We start from the raw sequence: 19,890 nt of genomic DNA on the forward strand, positions 1-19,890 counted from the left end.
TCACTCCCTCTCCCTCTCCCTCTCCCTCTCCCTCTCCCTCTCCTCTCCCTCTCCCTCTCCCTCTCTCTCTCTCTCTCTCTCCCTCTCCCTCTCCCTCTCCCTCTCCTCTCCCTCTCCCTCTCCCTCTCCCTCTCCCTCTCTCTCTCTCTCTCACTCTCTCACTCTCTCACTCTCTCACTCTCTCCCTCTCTCTCTCTCTCTCACTCTCTCACTCTCTCACTCTCTCACTCTCTCACTCTCTCACTCTCTCACTCTCTCCCTCTCTCTCTCTCTCTCTCTCACTCTCTCACTCTCTCACTCTCTCACTCTCTCACTCTCTCACTCTCTCTCCCTCTCTCTCTCTCTCTCTCTCAGAACATCATAGCGGAGCATGAGATCAGGAACATCTCGTGTGCAGCTCAGGACCCGGAGGATCTGTGCACCTTCGCCTACATCACCAAGGACCTGCAGACCAGCCACCACTACTGCCATGTGTTCAGCACCGTAGACGTGGTGAGGACACGCGTGCACACACGCACACACACGCACACACACACACACACACACACACTGAGAGGCTGGGGCTGGGGCTGGGTACAGCTCTCTGAGAGGCTGAGGCTGGGTTGCGCTCTCTTAGAGGCTGGGGCTGAGGCTGGGTTGGGCTCTCTGAGAGCAGGTCTGCAGCTGCTGGACAGGCCCCTCCGCCCTGCGGAGTTAATGCACCGGGCCGATGGCATCTGAGGCTGTGGGAGTTAAAGGACATGGCCAAGATTTTGGGAAATACTTGTTTTCCATCTTCCCTGGGGTTAGACAAGCAGTATGAAGCATTTTCAACTGTGCGTGCAATATGGAGTGGCAAGACCTGGACCGATCAGCCTAGCTTAGCGGCATTCACTGGTACCAGGTTAGGTCGATTAGCCTACTTTCCAAATGTCACGAAATAACCCCCCAATACAACTCCAAAACTATTCTGTTTACAGTTTTTAATGAGTGTTTTTACCACGTTGAGTGATCACAATTGATGATATCCACTTCGCTCGTTGGAACGCAGGTTTGTTTACCTCGATACCTAGCTAGTCACAATGCTACGCGTTTGGAGTGATGCGTGTTATCCCTACGCCTGGTTCTAAAAAAATTGTTCAGAGTATTTCTGGTTAGAAAACGAAAATGTTTAATTAGGTGGGCTAGCTTGCAAAAGCTAGCCCAACTTATGATATTCCCACTATTTCTTTCTTTCTTTCTTTCTTTCTTTCTTTCTTTCTTTCTTTCTTTCTTTCTTTCTTTCTTTCTTCTTTCTTTCTTTCTTTCTTTCTTTCTTTCTTTCTTTCTTTCTTTCTTTCTTTCTTTCTTTCTTTCTTTCTTTCTTTCTTTCTTCTTATTATTCTCAGTTTTTTGTCTCCTTAACTACTTCTTCATACGTTGTGCTAGAAACTTCATTCAAACTTTAAAATGTTCATAATGTTTCGCTCTTTAACTATCCATTCAAATTTTTGATACATTTCTAAAAAACTATAAAATATAACTTTTAAAACTATTTTTGTCCCATTGAAACTGCTTGAAACTGCTTTTGGAATGTTCAAAAACTGTGTTTTTGTGTGTTGGCTGTAAGCCGACACACCAAGGAGAGGGAATCCTTTTTGTCCGTGCTTCTTGCATCATGCGTCTTGCGTCGTGTTGTTGACCTGCAATTCCATTGCTGCTACCACAAGAGGCAGTAGTCCCAGAACATCAAAACCAAAAGACTCCACTGACCCCTGCATGCGTAGTTTCTCTCCCTATCTGCGTGTGTGTACGGGGTGTGCAGGGGGGGGGGGGGGGGGGGGGGGGGGGGGGGGAGCATTGGGAGTAATAACAATGTCGGAGAAGACCCTGTGCAAGACCCCACGGTACGCTACTGCATTATAGACAGACAGTCCTCATTACAATAGGAGTAGGACACTTCAAATCCTATAGTAATTAATTTTTGTATAGGATGTTATAGTGGCTTATTCTTTAAACGTGTAGGCCTACTGCCTTCCAATAGCCACTGTCCAAGCGGGAGCGGGGTTAATGACGCACGTATCCAATCCAAAATTCCAATAGTGCAACGCGGAGATCCAGGTTTATAATTCCAACAAAAATGGCATTTATTATGCGTAAAAGTACAACAAAATATTTAGCGCGGCTCTTCGTCCCAATAAACAAAATACAATTATATTTCCATGATTTGCATTGGTTTAGTTTAGTCTAGTTTTGTCTTTGTTTGAGCGTGTCGTGGTGTCGTGTTATCGTGTTATCGTGGTCAAAAAGCTGTTCCGCACCCCGTCTCACTAGGATCCCCCCAGGGGCGTTTCCTTACCTCAATTAATAGATAGCTACAGATACTACCCCCCGGGGGGGGGGTGAGGCCTACAGGTAAGCATAGAATAGAATAAACCATGGCAAACCATACTGCATGCAAACATAACAATATACTGTAGCAAATTATACCATAATCTCAATTGTTACGTTCTGACCTCCTAATTCCATATACCATATATCTATTTTTCTTACACATTTTCTTTTCTCAGGTCAAATCAATATAAAGTTAATTCTGGCTCCAACATTCCGGCCCCTAATTGGTAATGCCATAGCAAAACAATTACTCAAATTATAGTCCACGGAGCCAATAATCCATAATTCAAGAAACCAATAAATTGTACAATGTACACCACACCATGCAATTCACCAAACAACATACATCAATTATGATACGTCAACGTTATATCATTGTTTCAGAGTCCATAGTCCATGAAAAAAGGTCAATAGTTCCAAAGTTCATAGCACCTGAATAGGCTCAAGTCTTTCGTGTGTGCAAAGGTGCAATAGTCCAGCTGCTGGATGCAAAACAGTCACGGTATGGGTATATGCGTGTGTGTTTGTGTGTGTGTGTGTGTTGACTGTTGATTCTCGAAGTCTCAAGCTCAGTCAACTGCTTCCAGGAGCAGACAGAGCTTATCAACAGGTCTTTGTAGAATGTTAGTTTTTGTCTTCACTAGCACACTCCGAACAAGACCTTTGTTACCTGGCAAGGTCTTCACTACACGGCCCAGGAGCCACGAGTTCCTGGGTGCTGTGTCATCGACTATGACAACAAGATCGTCAGGACTGAGGTTGCGTTTAGGGTTATTCCACTTGCTCCTTTGCTGCATGAGCGGGAGATATTCCCTAATCCATCTCCTCCAGAAGAGGTCCGCCAGGAATTGTGCTTGCTTCCATCTCCTCCGTGAGTAGAGGTCTCCCTTATGGAATAATCCTGGTGGTATGATTGGTTTGGCTTTCAGTTGGAGTAGGTGGTTTGGAGTGAGGGGCTCTAGATCGTTAGGATCACTTGACGCAGTTGTTATTGGTCGGTCGTTCATGATTGCCTCCACCTCACATAAAGCCGTCTGCAATGTCTCATCATCTAGCGTTTGCTCCTTCAAGACAGAATACAAGATCTTTTTTACGAGTCTTATTAGCCTTTCCCAAACTCCACCATGGTGGGCTCCAGAGGGAGGGTTGAACGTCCATCTGACTTCATCCTTGAGCAGTGCATCTTGAATCCTTTTGTGATCCAATTCCTTCAGAGCCTCCCTGAGCTCTTTCTGTGCTCCCACAAAGTTCGTTCCATTATCCGTACGAATGCTTGTTACGGGTCCTCTACGACATATGAATCGGCGCAGGGCATTGATGCAGGAGTCAGTGTCCAAGTAGCTTGCCACTTCCAAATGGATGGCTCGGCTTACCAAGCAAGTGAAAATCACTCCCCATCGTTTCACATGAGCACGGCCTCGCTTCACTTCAATCGGTCCGAAGTAATCTATACCTACATGTGTGAAGGGTGGAAGATCTGGAGAGACTCGATCCTCTGGAAGATCCGACATTTTCTGCTCTCCAACCTTGGCTTGCATGCGCCTGCAGAAAACGCAGCTTCTGATGATCTTTCTAGCAGATGAGTTTGCAGAAGGCAGCCAAAATTTCTGTTGTAATCTGGACAGCATGTGGCCTCTCCCTGAGTGTCCAACCTGCTGGTGGATTAGTTTGGATATGTAAGAGTCTTTGGGCAGGATAATCGGATTCTTTACTTCCATTGGCATAGCCATTTTACTTATCCGTCCTCCCACTCTCAGAATACCATGGTCCACAATAGGATCCAGTTTACAGATGGAGCTGTTTCTTTTGACTGCTCTCCCAGTCTCCAACAGGGCATGTTCCTGTTTGAAGTGTTGTCTCTGTTCAAATTGAATGATGGCCTTTTCTGCCTCATTTATGTCATCCACAGACAGACCTTCTGCTCTTGGTGTTGGATCTGATCCTGGGTCAGTCTTCATGAGGGTTTTCCTCTTCTGACTCAGTAGGAGTTGTCCTTTCAGTCTCAATATCCAAGCAACAGCTTTCTTCAGCCTGTCCCATGATGAGTAGTGCTTGATTAGTTTGCTGATTGGATCCTCCTGTATGCCTGTGCTGTTCACAGTGATGTCCTTTCTTACCTCCTGGTCATCCAGAGGCAGTTCTCCCACGTTTTCCTGGGTCTTTGGCCATTCATTTTCACTTTTTTCCAGGAATTCGGGACCTCTTAACCATCTCGACTTTAGGAATGGTTCCACATGCAATCCCCGTGAAGCATCATCTGCTGGGTTCTCTCTGGTGGTCACATGTCGCCACTGGTTTTCTTGTGAGAGATCATGGATCACTGCCACTCTGTTGGCCACGTAAGTATGAAATCTCCTAGTCTGGTTGTGGATGTATTTCAGCACAGATGTACTGTCTGTCCAGAAAGTGGAGTCTTTAAGTTGCAGCTGGAGCTCCCTCCTCAGCATCCTGTCTACTCTAACGGCAAGCGTAGCAGCCGCCAGCTCCAGCCTGGGAATGGTCATCTGTTTGAGTGGAGTAACTCTTGACTTTCCCAGAACGAAGGCAACGTGGACCCTTTCCTTACTGTTTGTGTATCTGAGGTAACTTATGGTGCCATATCCAAGTTCACTCGCATCACTGAAGTGGTGCAGCTCTGCTGTCATGACCTGTCCAAAGTGTTTAGGCTTCATGCACCTGTCAATTTGGAATGAGCACAACTGCTCCAACCCATCGATCCATCTCTGCCATGGCTTGGAGAATTCCTCTGGGATGACTTCATCCCAACCCAACTTTGCCTTGCAGAGCCCTTGGAGAATCTGCTTGGCCTTTAGAATGAACGGACAAAGGAAACCTAATGGGTCGTAGATCGAGCTGACGGTGGAGAGGATGCCCCTCCTAGTCGGTGGTCTGCTCTTGATGGTGACTGAAGGTGAACGTGTCACTTTCGATGCTCCATTGAATCCCAAGCGCCCTTTCCAGAGGCGGCTTTTCTCTGTCCATGTCCAAATCCTTGACGTGTTTTGCTCGATGCTCTTCATGTATAGATGCCAGTACCTCTCGACTGTTACTAACCCATTTGGTCAGTATGAAGCCTCCCTGGGAGCATGCCCCCTGGAGGTTTTTGGTGAGCTTGATAGCTTGTTCTACTGTGGCTACGGACTTGAGGCAATCATCAACGTAGAAGTTGCGTTTGATAGTCTCAGTTACCTCTTCATCATACCTCTCGGTGTTGTCTTCCGCAGTTTGTTGTAGAGCAAAGTTGGCGATACTGGGTGATGACACGGCGCCGAAGAGATGCACTGTCATTCGATATGCCTCCAAGGGCTTGCTGGTGTCACCGCCTGGCCACCAGAAGAATCTCAGTAGGTCCTTGTGCTTGTCCTGGACTCGCACCTGGTAGAACATCGCTTCTATATCTCCCATAATAGCAATGTGTTCCTGGCGGAACCTGAGCAAGACACCAATTAAGGTGTTTGCTAGGTCAGGGCCTTGAAGGAGTTCCTTGTTAAGAGAGGTGCCTTTGTATGTCGATGTACAGTCAAACACTACTCTAAGCTTGCCCTTCTGCTTATGATAGACACCGTGATGAGGTATATACCATACCTGTCCGTCTTTCCGGTTTAACTGTTCCTGCGGCACTTTCTCTCCATATCCTTTATTGATAATGTCCACCATGAAGTCCTTATACTCCCTTGCGTAGTGCTCATCTTTCTTGAACCTCCTCAGTAGGTTCATGGTGCGCTGCTCTGCCATATCATGGTTGTCTGGCATGACCATGTCCTTCTCACGCCGCAGAGGTAAGGGTAAGTGGTAGTGACCTTCTTGGAGGTATCCTGAGCTTGTTGCGATTTCCATAAACCTCTTATCCTCCACCGACATTTCACTCTTCTCTTCGTATTCCTTTTCAGAGAAGTCCTGGTTGTATTGCCTGATGAGGAGCTCTCCCAGATCAGCAATTGATATGCGGTTGGCTGTCACTGCCGTAGGTCCAGATCCTTCCATAGCAGTGCAAGAATTGAGTGGACCATTGACCACCCATCCCAATACTGTCTTGACTGCATATGGTCCATTCCTCTGGCTGTTGATTATGCGCCAAGGTTCCATCGCTTTAGGGACATTGATTCCTATCAGAAGCTCGATATCAGCATCAATCTCATTTAACTGTATCCCTTTGAGATGCGGCCATCTTCTCAGATCCTTCTGGGTGGGCATCTTCTCCTTTGTGACTGGGATCTTATCCTGGGTGTAAACCCTTGGTAGGTCGAGGTACATACCACCCTCTAGATGGCCTACCTCCAAACCAGTGAGTTCATAACTCTTGACCAGTCTTTCCTGCCCCATTGTTTGCAGCAGGATCTCTGTTTTACGTCCTCTCGCATTCAGACGCCTCATTAGGTTCTCCGTGCAGAACGTTGCTGAACTGCCGGGATCAAGAAATGCATAGGCTAAGACGAAATCATTTCCCTTAGCCACCTTAACCCGGACTGGCACAATCGCCAGTGCACAATCCTTGCCGGCCCCGGTTGCTTCACCAGCTGAAACGAGAGCACTGCTGACTGATGTTTCCTTAGTTTCAACGGCAGCAACCTTTTGTTGAGGTTCCGGGCTTGAGGTCTCTGTCCTCTCAATGTGCAGCACGGTCGGGTGCCTCCTTTGACACTTTTGACATGTGAGCTTCCTGTTACAGTCTTTACTTAGATGTCCCTTTATCAGACATCCGAAGCAATTTCCGTTCACCTTAAGAAACTCAACTTTTGATTTGTGTGGCTGAGTTTTGAACTTTGGGCAATCAGTAAGTGTGTGCTTGCCTTGACAAAATACACATGTGGCAGTAGCAGCCCATGAAACCGGTATGTTGCATTGTTGTTGCTGCTGTTGCTGTTTTTTGAATGAATGACTTGCAGAGGCACCATCAGTCACTACAGCTACTGTTGTAGCGAAGCTGCTCCCTCTACTCTTCAGTGATTTTGTCTGCTGTTTGAGGTCAGCTGTCCTGGTCTTTGGGACCACCTTTCTGCCGGAGAGGGGATCTTGTTGTATATCCCCAAATAATGGGTCCAAAAGGATTTCAGCTTGTCTCTCCATGAATTCCACAAGATTCTGGAATCTAGCCCTCCTGTTGGTTCTCTGCAATGTGTCATATGCTGTTGCTCTCCATCTTTCTCGTAACTTGTATGGAAGCCTAGATGTCATCAACCTTAGATTTGAGGGAATGTCAAGCTCATCCATATACTCTAAATCCTGCATCGCATTATAACATCCTCTTAGATAAAGTGCATAAGTATGCAGTCCTTTCCCATCATCGGCTTTGATGGTTGTCCAATTTAATGCTTTCTCCACGTACGCGCTTGTGATTTTGACTTCATTTCCGAAGTGTTTAGCTAGTAGCCGTTTGGCTTCAACATAGCCTTTCTGTGCGTCCATGTGCAGGCAGCTGCGTACAAGGTCCCTGGGCTGGCCAGAGGTGTACTGCTCAAGAAAGTAGAGCCTGTCATGACTGCTATTAGTCTTGTCTTCAACCAAATACTCAAACGAGCGGATGAATGATTGGTAGGTTAGAGGGTCACCGTCAAACACAGTGATCTCCCTAGCCGGGAGTAAGGCTAGTTTCTGCTGCATGATGATGAGGTCAGCAATGTCACTCTGCCTCCGTGTGCCAGTGGTGATGTCACCAGTGCCTGTAGTTGAATGTAGTTGAAGTTGAATGTCCATATTGTTCACTCTGGACTGACTGTGAGCCCTAGATTGATCGTGAGCTCTGGACTGACGGTGAGCTCTAGATTGATCGTGAGTTCTGGATTGACTGGGCCTTCCAGTAGGTACCTGAGGATTGTGGTGGTCTAAAGCCCTTTGTAATGGTGTTTTAGGAACAGCAGTTATTTCCACAAACTCCAACACTGACATTTCAGGTTCCACATTATCTGTGGTCTTGGACTTATGATCATCCAGATACGCGTTCATGCCATCCCCTTGAGATTGATCGTCATCCTCCATATCGACACTTTGAAGGACTTTTATTCTGGCCGCTGATGCTGCTATATCAGTTTCCAACTCCATTCTTTCCATTTTGGCTTTCAGTTCCACCTCCTGGAGTTTCAGAGCATGTTTGTTCTGCAGTGCTGCTGCACGGGCCACCAGGGCTGCTTTCTCGGCCTCTGCTTTCTTGCATGCAGAGGAGACTGTGGAGGCCTTAGTCGAGGCCTTTGATCCATCCTTAGACCTTCTGGATTTGTGAGATGCATTAGAAATGCTGTCCAGGTGTGAAACCTTTTCCTGTTCCAATTGATCCAACTGAATTTTCCATGTTTTAACGTCCTTAATAAAGTATTGGAAATTTGTCATTCTGGGCTCATACCATTCCACTTGATCTATGGCCTTCTCATCCTCTGATAAGAGTGCTTGCACAGATTGATGCGCATCATTGAATTCTTTGATGGCTCGATTGAATGATTCGAGAACGATCCAAGCATCATGTAATTGATCAGCAGCATTTCCTTCCTGCAAAGTTTTAATTTCATTCATTTTTCTGGTGCAAACTCCCATTTTTCCTCTGCGGGTTGCAACTAATGATTTTAATAACTCCTCTGCTTCGGCAGCAGTCTTTGCGCTTTGATCCGTCATTGTTTCTTTTAGATCACTTTTATCACATCTGTTTTGTTTAGCACGGGCCATGTACACGATCTCTTTCCTTTTGGTCTACACACAAGTGTTCGTTTAAGTTCATTCAGTTGATCAGTTTTTAGTTTATATTATTCACAGCGCTGTTTGACATTTGTTTGTTTGTTGTTTGTTTGTGATTGCGTTCCCACATTAAACATTTCAGTAGTGCGCAGCGGCACCTCCGTTATTCACCATGATTAACACTTTGTTATGATTTCCTTCGCACATCAAACATCCAGTTTAGTGCGCAGCGGCACTTCCAATATATGTTCGATCAAACACAGCAATCCAGCTCATTCATTGATTCGGGTTACTCACGACCGGAATCATCCATCCATGCATGGCTGTCCTGTGTGCGTTCCTTGAGTTGATAATCCTTAGCGAAGCTTTTTGACTTGTTATAGTGGCTTATTCTTTAAACGTGTAGGCCTACTGCCTTCCAATAGCCACTGTCCAAGCGGGAGCGGGGTTAATGACGCACGTATCCAATCCAAAATTCCAATAGAGCAACGCGGAGATCCAGGTTTATAATTCCAACAAAAATGGCATTTATTATGCGTAAAAGTACAACAAAATATTTAGCGCGGCTCTTCGTCCCAATAAACAAAATACAATTATATTTCCATGATTTGCATTGGTTTAGTTTAGTCTAGTTTTGTCTTTGTTTGAGCGTGTCGTGGTGTCGTGTTATCGTGTTATCGTGGTCAAAAAGCTGTTCCGCACCCCGTCTCACTAGGATCCCCCCAGGGGCGTTTCCTTACCTCAATTAATAGATAGCTACAGATACTACCCCCCGGGGGGGGGGGTGAGGCCTACAGGTAAGCATAGAATAGAATAAACCATGGCAAACCATACTGCATGCAAACATAACAATATACTGTAGCAAATTATACCATAATCTCAATTGTTACGTTCTGACCTCCTAATTCCATATACCATATATCTATTTTTCTTACACATTTTCTTTTCTCAGGTCAAATCAATATAAAGTTAATTCTGGCTCCAACAGATGTGATGCACCAGTCGCTCTACGCCTATGTGGTTTATTTTCAGTGATTATACTGACTGTTGACTGGCACAGCTTTAGGTGGTGATGGAGAAATTCGCTTAATGTATTGATGCTTTTTTGTGTGTGACTTACAGTGCCAGCGCACCTAGTATAGCGTTCGTCCGGTCATCACTCCCTCCCTCCCTCCCCTCCGTTACTGCGGACGATGTTGGCCTGCATTTCTCTGTTGGCACCACAAGAGGCAGTAGTCCCAGCACACCAAAATCAAGAAGGACACCAAAATCAACCCGCCGATCTCCACTGCACAAGTAGAGTAGTGGTGAGAGCATTGGACTCCCACCCAGGAGACCGGGGTTCCTGGTGGGGATGACTTTATGTTATCATCAGTGTAACTGTTTTAGCCACTGACCGCTACCATTAATGTTATGGAAGCTGCTGCTAGTTGTTGTGAGCCCATGAGCTAACTGGCTATCCCGCTCTTATTGTGCTGGATTAGCATTGGAAGCATTGGAACTGATGTGTCCAGGTGACAAGACCCATCTTTATTTATCAGACATTACCGTCCTACCAGTCCCGCACAGAAACAAGCCAGCCAACACACATAAGCCAGGCTTTACCTTGTCTGGTTAGAGTGGTGGCAGCAGTTCCTTTGAAAATATTCACACATTTTGTAAACTGCTGGCACTCCTACAGTTTTGACAGCTCACACACATATTATATATCAAAATGTTCACACAACGCTGCTGATTCATACAATGTAAGTATCTAAGCTGTGTGACTTACAGTTTTCGCTGTATGACGATTTGTTCGGCAACTGCGCTCCCCATTGAAACGTATGGCACCGCACTCTAACTTTTGAGCTGTTAATTTTGCAATTTTACCCTTTTTCTAACTTGTCGCTATACCTACAGTTTTAACATCTCATACACATATTATATATCGAAATGTTCACACAACTGTGCTGATTCGTACAATGTAAGTATCTAAGCTTTGTGACACCGTTTTTGAGGTATGACGATTTGTTCGGCAACTGCGCTCCCCATTGAAACATATGGTGCCGCACTAGGTTTTGAGCTGCTAATTTTGCATTTTTACCCTTTTTCTAACTTGTCGCCATGCCTACAGTGTTTAAGCTATACGGACATATTATACATATAACTGTTCTGCAAGTTCTCAGGATTCCTATGGTGTCAATATATAAGCTGTAACATTTATAGTTTTCGCGATAGAGCTGTCTGAAGTGGACCATGTCTAGGATCAGAGTGTCAGTTGGGATTAGAGTGGTGGCAGCTGTTGCTTTTTTGAATTTGTGTGCATGTGCAGCCTCTCTTAAAGGTACAGGCACCCTTTTATAACTAATGTGGTAGCACAGAACTCAGCCAAAGTGGAATAGAGACTCATGATCTTCACTGGTGGGGGCCGGTGGGTAGCCCAGAGAGGAGTACACCGTCCCTGACTGGCTATGACCAAAAGGGGCGGAGCCTCGCCACCATGCCACTATTCACGCCACAGAACCCACTTTTCAGCTCCTGAGTGGGTTGGAGACACACCGTCTTCAATGGTGGATGCATGGAGATTGCCCGAAGGTCACTGTACTGTCCCTGACTAGCTGTGACCCAAGGGGGCAGAGCCTAACCAGCACGCCACAACCTAAGCCACGGGCCCCACAACTCGGTCCCTGAGTGGGCTAGAGACACACGGTCTTCACCAGTGGAGTCAGGTAGGTGTCCCGGAGAGGGGTACACTGTCCCCGACCAGCTCTGACCTGACCACCATGCCACTGTCCACGCCACGGACCCCACAATTCAGCCCCTGAGTGGGCTAGAGACGCACAGTCTTCGCCGGTGGGTGCATGGAGATTGCCCGGTCTGTAGTAGTACTAGCAGTAGCTGTTACATACAGCTGCAGCAGCTAGCCCACCTCACATTTTCTCCAGGAAATGTACTTTCTAGTTAAAAATTGTGATCACTCAACGTGGTAAATACACACATTAAAAACTCTAAACAGAATAGTTTTGGAGTTGTATTGGGGGGTTATTTCGTGACATTTGGAAAGTAGGCTAATCGGCCTAACCTGGTACCAGTGAATGCCGCTAAGCTAGGCTAATCGGTCCAGGTCTTGCCACTCCATATTGCACGCACAGAGTTGAAAATGCTTCATACTGCTTGTCTAACCCCAGGGAAGATGGAAAACAAGTATTTCCCAAAATCTTGGCCATGTGCTTTAATGAACCAGGCTGATAGCATCTGAGGCTGTGGGAGTTAATGCACCAGGCTGATAACATCTGAGGCTGTGGGAGTTAATGCACCAGGCTGATAACATCTGAGGCTGTGGGAGTTGAGGGAGGATAATAGGCCAGAGATGTGATCAGACCTTTTTAAACAGTATTGACTGATCTGCCCTTGGCTGGCCCACGCCGCTATCGGACGCCTCCAGACACCGCGGGATCATTTTTCACCCGCCCGCGTCGGGCCTATCACACCCACCATCTCCAACTGGTGGAGAGAAACGCTTCAGGGGTTGGCCAGAGGACTGTCCGTTCCTCTACTTCCTGTCTGGGGCTGGACATGGAGGAAGAGTGTGTACGGGTGTGTGCTGAGTTTTATGTAAATGGTGAATGGACTTTTCAATGGGCTCAATGGGTATACTATAGAATAGCCCTGGTCCGGGTGGGTATACTATAGAACAGCCCTGGTCCGGGTGGGTATACTATAGAATAGCCCTGGTCCGGGTGGGTATACTATAGAATAGCCATGGTCTGGGTGGGTAAACTATTCAGGGCTCTATCCCGGTACCGCCCTGCCAGGGACCATTCATTGTGCCATAGACTTTTTTCACTCGGTCTACATTACCGCATCTACAGACAATATGATTTCATTATTCACCAAAGCGAAGACATTTTGTGAATGAAAGCCTTTTCTCCGAGGTGGCTAGAGTGGTAGCCCGCCCCCACCTTTTATATAAAAATCAACTTTTTGGCTACCCTACACGGTGACTCCAGCCAGATCTTCTCCAGCGCGGACACGGTGTTAACGGAGTCTGGCTATGTGAGTCCGCTGGCGAAGCCAAGCAGTTTTCGGTGTGCGTTCCCCCTCAGCGCGGGTTCACCTGCCCCTGCTCTCCTCGGTTGAGCGGACCCCTGCTGGGCTTGGAGGGGTCCCGGAACCAGACCGTTTGACGGGTGGTGATTTAATTTGCCACAGAAGCTTGACACAACGCCCACAGCTGTGAGACAGGACAGTATTTCATTTCATTTCAGTTTATTTGAGAAGGACAATGCGTATCAATCAACAACAAATGTAAATACACCAGATTTAGCCAGTAGCTTGTCCTGTATGGTAGGAACTAGGGGCTGCGTCAGAGTTACCGCTGGGCTTGTGAGCGAGGGGGGCGGCAGCAGCGCAGAGAGACCGGAGGTTGAGACCAGAATACCGATGTGGCACGTCTCTCCCTCCCTCATTGGCAGAACCTGACCTACGAGATCATCCTGACGCTGGGACAGGCGTTCGAGGTGGCCTATCAGCTGGCCCTCCAGGCCCAGAGGACCAAGCAGAACCAGGGGGGGGTCCTGGCCCCCGCCGGGCCCGGGGGGGCGGAGGTCATCGAGACCAAGTCCAGCCGGCCAGTCCCCAAACCGCGGGCTAGCGTACGGAAATCAGGGGTGAGTCTCTCTTTTTGCTTTGCATACAGGTACAGTAGGCTGTGGTACATGCACACAGTCCACACAGACAGTACAGAACAGTCCACACACATACACATGTATGTGAGCCTATATTTGGGCATAGGAACAGACAGGATATGTATCCCCCCCCCCAACCCGACACGCCAGATGGTTAACCATTGGGAAACTCTCCGTTGGAAACTGTTTGGAAAAGGGCAGGCACTTTCAAAACTACTTGGCAGGCGATTGGACCATCTGTCCATCACCGTCTATCACGCGCTAACTTCAACCTCTCCTCTCCTGGTTCATCCACACACAGCTGGTTCATCCACACACAGCTGGTTCATCCACACACCCAACACTGAGGGGAGATGACGTGCGTCACAGCTGCATGTATTCCTACTGATCAGCTGCCTCCAGTCCACACACACACACACACACACACACACGCGCGCACACACACACACACACACACACACACACCTCTGTCATCACGGACCTGTTAGAATCTGTTACTATAACCTTTGTTTTTTCCTCTTCCTTCACCCTCATTTAGACCCCCCTCTCTCTCTCTCCCTCTCTCCCTCCTTCCCCCCTCTCTCTCCCTCCCTCTCTCCCTCCTATCCCTCTCTCTCTCCCTCCCTCCCCCTCTCTCTCTCCTTCCCTTTCTCTCTCTCTCTCCCTCCCTCCCTCCCCCCCCTCTCTCTCTCCCTCTCTCTCTCCCTCCCTCTCTCTCTCCCTCCCTCTCTCCCTCCCTCCCCCTTCCTCTCTCCCCCCCTCTCTCTCTCTCCCTCCCTCTCTCCCTCCCTCTCTCTCTCCCTCCTTCTCTCTCTCTCTCGGGGTGAAGTCACTTGCCCCTTTTTTAGAAGCTTTCTCTCTCTTTCTCTCCCTCGCTCTGTCCCTTGGTCATTACCCCTATTTGTTTCCCCTAATGTTTCTGTCTCTCTTCCTGTCTGTCTCTCTTCCTGTCTGTCTGTCTGCCTGTCTCTCTTCCTGTTTCTCTGTCTGTCTGTCTCTCTGTCTGCCCGTCTCTCTTCCTGTCTGTCTCTCTGTCTGCCTGTCTCTCTCAGGTCTCTCCTCAGGACAGCCGTTGTTGTTACTGTCACACCTGCTCCTCCCACCGTCCCTCCTTCCTCCCGCTGCCCTCAGACAGGCCTGCTGCCCAGGTGCTGCCCTGCCCCTCCCCCCCTGCCCTCCATCCTCCCCCCCCAGCCCTCCATCCTCCTCCTCCTCCCCTCCTCCCTCCCCCAGCCCTCCATCCTCCTCCTCCTCTCATCCTCCCCTCCTCCCTCCCCAGCCCTCCATCCTCATCCTCCTCCTCCTCTCATCCTCCCCTCCTCCCTCCCCCAGCCCTCCATCCATCCTCCTCCTCCTCCTCTCATCCTCCCCTCCTCCCTCCCCCAGCCCTCCTTATCCTCCATCCTCCTCTCATCCTCCCCTCCTCCCCCCCGTCCTTCTCATCCCCCTTGCCTTGTCCTCCTCTGATGTCCTCATCCTCCTCCTCCTCTCATCCTCCCCTCCTCCCCGTCCTCCTCCTCATCCCCCTCGTGTTGTCCTCCGCTGATGTCCTCATCCTATCCCTTCCTCTCGTCGTCCTCCTGGTTTTTCTTTGATCTTTTTTTTCCTGAATAATGTTCACCAGATCATTGTTTTTTGAAGAGATCACCACCTCCCTGATATCAGCTCAGCTCTGTGGGTGGGTTCGTGTAGTGTAGGCTTTGTGTAGTGTAGCCGGTCCCACAAGTGAAGCCCTTGGATGCCCCCTAGTGTTGGGAGCCTGCCAGGTTAGGAATCACACTCCCTCATATGATTCGGTGGCTTCCTGTCTTGGTGGTCCTATTTTACTGTGTTAGAGTGAGTCATCAGCATACTGGGATATGGAATGATGAAGAGATTGTACTTATGTCCCGTGTCTAACTCTCTGACTCACTCTTGTATTCTGAGCCTCCCTCTCTCTGTCGCCCCCTGTAGGTGGACTCCTTAGACCTGGAGGTTGACTCTCAGTCCCAGGGCAGTGCCACATGGCTGGTGGATCCAAAGGACTCCAAACGCACAATCAGCACTAAGTACGAGACTACCATATTCTGAGCAGACCCCTCCTCCTAACCTCTGAACTCGACCTTTGGCCCTGACCCGACCTCCCTTTATCCTCTCCTCCCTCCTCCTCCTTCTCCTCCTGTGTGCCTTTCACTGTGACTCTGCCTCTCTCTACGGGCCGGCTCCTCCTACTGTAGCCCCTCCTCTGTCTCCCTCCACCGCCACATGCTCCGCCCCCCTGCTGAACCTGTCAGTGTCTCCTCTACACCCCAGTCCCAGGCTCTGCCCCCCTGCTGAACCCATCAGTCTGTCCGTTACATCCCAGTCCCAGGCTACCATTCCCTGGTCTACTGCTCCCCTGGTTCCAGGCTACCCCCTGGTCTGGCCAGACTCCTCCCCTCACCACAGCGTTGTCTTTGGGGTCTAACGGGAACCCCTCCGCCCCTTCCCTCTGCTCACCTCTGGATCATCTTAACCTGACCTTTTAGCTGCCCTTCCTGGGTCCTTTCCCTTCGTGACCAGGCAGCCCGAGAACTCACTCTCGCCTGTTAAACTGGCGCCAAGTTAGAAATAACAAAATAACAAACGTGATTATATTTTGTCGTTAAAAAAGAAAGAAAAAAGAAGAAAAAAGAAATTGAGTGTAGGAAACGGTGTTGTGATAACAGAGCTGTGGTACTGAAGCTGAACTGTGTGTAGAGCTAGCTTCTCTGCTGTCTGGAGTCGTAGAGGTGCTAACTTCACGCTGCTGTACCTTCCTGCACCTCTCTCCATTCCCCTCTCCCCTCCTTAAACCCCCCCCCCCCCCCACGCCCCCGGTCACGCGGTGCTCTAAACCCGGACGGACGGTCCCTCCGTCTCTCCGCTGTCCCCCTGTCCTCTGCTCCTCCTGCCGCCCTCCCCGCCCTTCCAGGAGACGGCCGCTCTGAGGCATTCTGGGAGAATCTGTCTGAGGCATTCTGGGAGAATCTTTCTGAGGCACTCTGGGAGAATCTGTCTGAGGCGCTCTGGGAGAATCTGTCTGAGGCGCTCTGGGAGAATCTGTCTGAGGCGCTCTGGGAGAATCTCTCTCTGTCCTTCGTTCCTCTTCAACTCTCGACCCCGTCCTGATTCTGGTGTGGAGAAAACAAACGTGGTTTCACCACAGCGCCCGGGAGGAGCGCGCCCCCCCCCCCCACCCCCCCCTGAGGAAACCGTGAGACGGACCGTGTTTCCTTCTATGCATCAGGTGGACGTGAACTGGACAGTGTGCTCGAGGGGAAGCCCGGGTCTGGACCCGTACCGGACCCGGTCCTAGACCCTCTGGGCTGGGTCTGTCAGAGTTAAGAGGACGAGGGTTCGGTTCACCTCTGCTGTCAGACCGACCATCCCGTCTGGTGTCAAGCTGCCAAAAAGGAGGCTAGCGTCTTACACTGTGATGTGAGTCTGCTAGGGGAGGAGCTAATGTGGTTAGCGTCCATGAGGCCTTCGCTAGGGAGGGACGGTGGGACAGGGCGTGGCGTGGGTGACGGGGGGTGGGGGGACAGGCCGTGGTGTGGGTGACGGTGGGGGGGGCAGGGCGTGGCGTGGGTGACGGGTGGGGGGGGGGACAGGACGTGATGTGGCGTGGGTGACGGGGGGGGGGGGGACAGGGTCCCACGTGGACAGTGTCATCTCTGTTCCAGAGTGCCCTGCTGTGGAAGCCTAAGCATGCCTTTCTGTGGTTGTAGCTTGGAGCATCTCGACTGCTCCGAGTCGATCTTTTGGAGTGTGACATGCACATTTTTATGCTTGGGTGCTTGAAAATAACATGCATTCAAGACTCTATGATGAGAGATTGAATTGACTTTTCATGATATGAGCCAAAGAAATGCTAAAAATGCATGAATTCTACTCTGGCCACAGCTTATAGACGTACGTGCTGGTGTTTGTTTGATGACCTAGTGCAGCAGTCAATAAAGACAATGATGAGAGTCTGTTACCTTATGAATGAGAGCTCATCAGATCATATCTTTGTGGGGCAGGTCTAGGGAAAGAGACATATTTGAAGACCCAAGCATGTCTTGCTGGAGTGAAAGATGAAAAGATAAGCTTGCGCAGAAACTATTCTGTTAGTTTAGTAGCTTAGTTTGATGATCTACTGATAAAGACAGCATTGTCACTATAGATGTTCTCATTTGAAAAATGTCTACATCGACATTCATTTTCAAACTCATTGACATTTTGCAGAACTGTTCAGATGCAGTCAACCCAGGCTCTTGAAAGGGGGAACTTTTTACTTCTCTTCGTTTCTATCATCTCAACACATCTCTATCTCTATTATCTCACCTTCTTTGTCTTAATTTTGAATTCAATGCCTTTTATTGTTTCTAGGTCTGACCCCAGTTGATATACTAATACATAGTTCATATTTAATTGCTGTCGTTGAAGAGGATGTTATTAATTATCCCAACAACATTATTTTGATCAGTCTAGCCCTCTGTTATTTGGCTCAGTGTTTTTAATATTCTTTTAACCCCATTGTTTGTGTGTGTGTGTGTGTGTGTGTGCGCCTGCATGTCTCCCTTCCTCCATCCCTGTAGTTGACCACCGTGGCCAGACCCCCCCCCCCCCCCCCACACACCGCCAGAGTGAGAGGGACAAGGGGGGTCAACCATGCTATTGCATTCTGGGTAGGATGAATCGAGGAGCCCGCCTTCCTCCCATGCACCTCACCACTCACTGGGACCATGCTTAGCACATCAGGCCGGGCTGGACTCCCCTTCCCTCATCCCCCCCCTCTCGTCACCCTCCCCCCCCTCCCCCCTATGCCTGCTGGTCCCCCTCACTCCTCTGCTTCCCTGGGAGAGACGTCTTCATGCACCCCACCACCATCACCACCACCACCACCACAACCATCCCCATGTGCACTGGACGCTGTCGGTGATTCAGAGAGAATGGCGGTGTGTTTGTGAGTTTACTGGTCGCCACCCCTCCCTGTCGTTGTTCAGTGCTCATCTTCGCCATCCCTGCTGTTGATAGACTAACGAGTACTAATGACAGCACGTGTAATCCTGAGAGGCAGTTTGGTTACACTGGACCTCATCAAAAGGTGTGAGTTTCAGGTTTCAACCGTTTGAGAGAGCAGAGTACAAAGAGACTTCCTCCTGTCTTGATTTGCTTTACCTGCTGTGTAGCAGTGAATCTCTGTAGCCCCTCCCCTCTACCCCAACCCAGAACTGTGATGACCAGTGTAACCTTACCTGGTGTGGGAGAAACATCAGCCAGGGCCCATAGACCCACACTACAGAGGTGGTTTATTTACCGGGGGAATGGCTTTTATTTGATTTCAAAAGTTGTACATTGTGTCTTCTTGTCATGTTTTAACTGTTCCAATGCTGGAATTGAGGACCAGGCTGGTGGAGGAGCCATCGTGCTTCACCTTGCGGTCCGGTTGGTCAGTTGTTTCAGAGCGGTCAGTTCACAGCAGGTTAGGTACAGAGCGTGTGTGGTTCCCAGCACCTCCCTGGTAGTACGCTGACTGTGTGTGGTACTCTGTGGTCCGCTGGTGTATTTAGACGACTTGACCATTACAGTCACTGTTACGCGGTACCTTGTCAGGCCAGTATGGTAACTATGGTAACGATGGTACGCTGTTCAGAGCTCGCCAGCCTGGTCCTGTCTCAGTGTTTGCACATTTGCTAAGGATCACCAGAGGTACATCCCATAATATGGATAATGATATGGATATGAATAATATTGAATTGTAAATGAATCTCTAGCAGTCTGTATTTTGATACTTGAATGATTTTGCTTTTATAGATATCTATATATATGTATATGTATGTATGTACGTTTTTTTTGCCACATTTGTCAAAAGAGAAAAAGTACTATGTCTTATGGTAAACATATCCTGACTACCCAGTGATTAACAAGAGACTGAGAGACATGACTCAGAAGAGGGACCTCACTACAGTTATACAGAAAAAAAAGATTGTAAATAATCTTGGGCTTCCAGTCTTTTTTAATGATTATTATTTTTCATAATTGTACAACTAATAAATGAAGCAATGGAAGAACTGTGTTCACTGTGGCTGTGATTTCATGATTGTACTGTATATGGCGTGATCCTCTCATGGTGTTCTCAACAAAAAGGTCTGTACTGTCCCAACACAGACTGAAGGGACAGTTATCTGACTCACAGACTGAAGGGAAAGTTATCTGACTCACA

At 48.6% G+C, this 19,890-nt stretch overlaps 1 protein-coding gene across 1 annotated transcript in view; it reads left to right on the forward strand.

Annotated features, from left to right (window-relative positions):
• Window positions 1–18,757, forward strand: part of LOC311307263 (ankyrin repeat and SAM domain-containing protein 1A) — a 95,663-nt gene extending 76,906 nt beyond the window's left edge. Inside the window, exons 26-29 of the mRNA XM_084436060.1 lie at window positions 355–492; window positions 13,470–13,664; window positions 15,636–15,730; window positions 18,263–18,757. Of these exons, the coding sequence (XP_084292186.1) occupies window positions 355–492; window positions 13,470–13,664; window positions 15,636–15,730; window positions 18,263–18,266 (432 nt within the window). The 3' untranslated portion in view covers window positions 18,267–18,757. The remainder of the gene's footprint in view (window positions 1–354; window positions 493–13,469; window positions 13,665–15,635; window positions 15,731–18,262) is intronic.
• The last annotated feature ends 1,133 nt before the right edge of the window (window positions 18,758–19,890 follow it).

Source organism: Borostomias antarcticus (assembly GCF_949987555.1).
Source record: "Borostomias antarcticus genome assembly, chromosome: 3".
Taxonomy (NCBI): Eukaryota; Metazoa; Chordata; class Actinopteri; order Stomiiformes; family Stomiidae; genus Borostomias; species Borostomias antarcticus.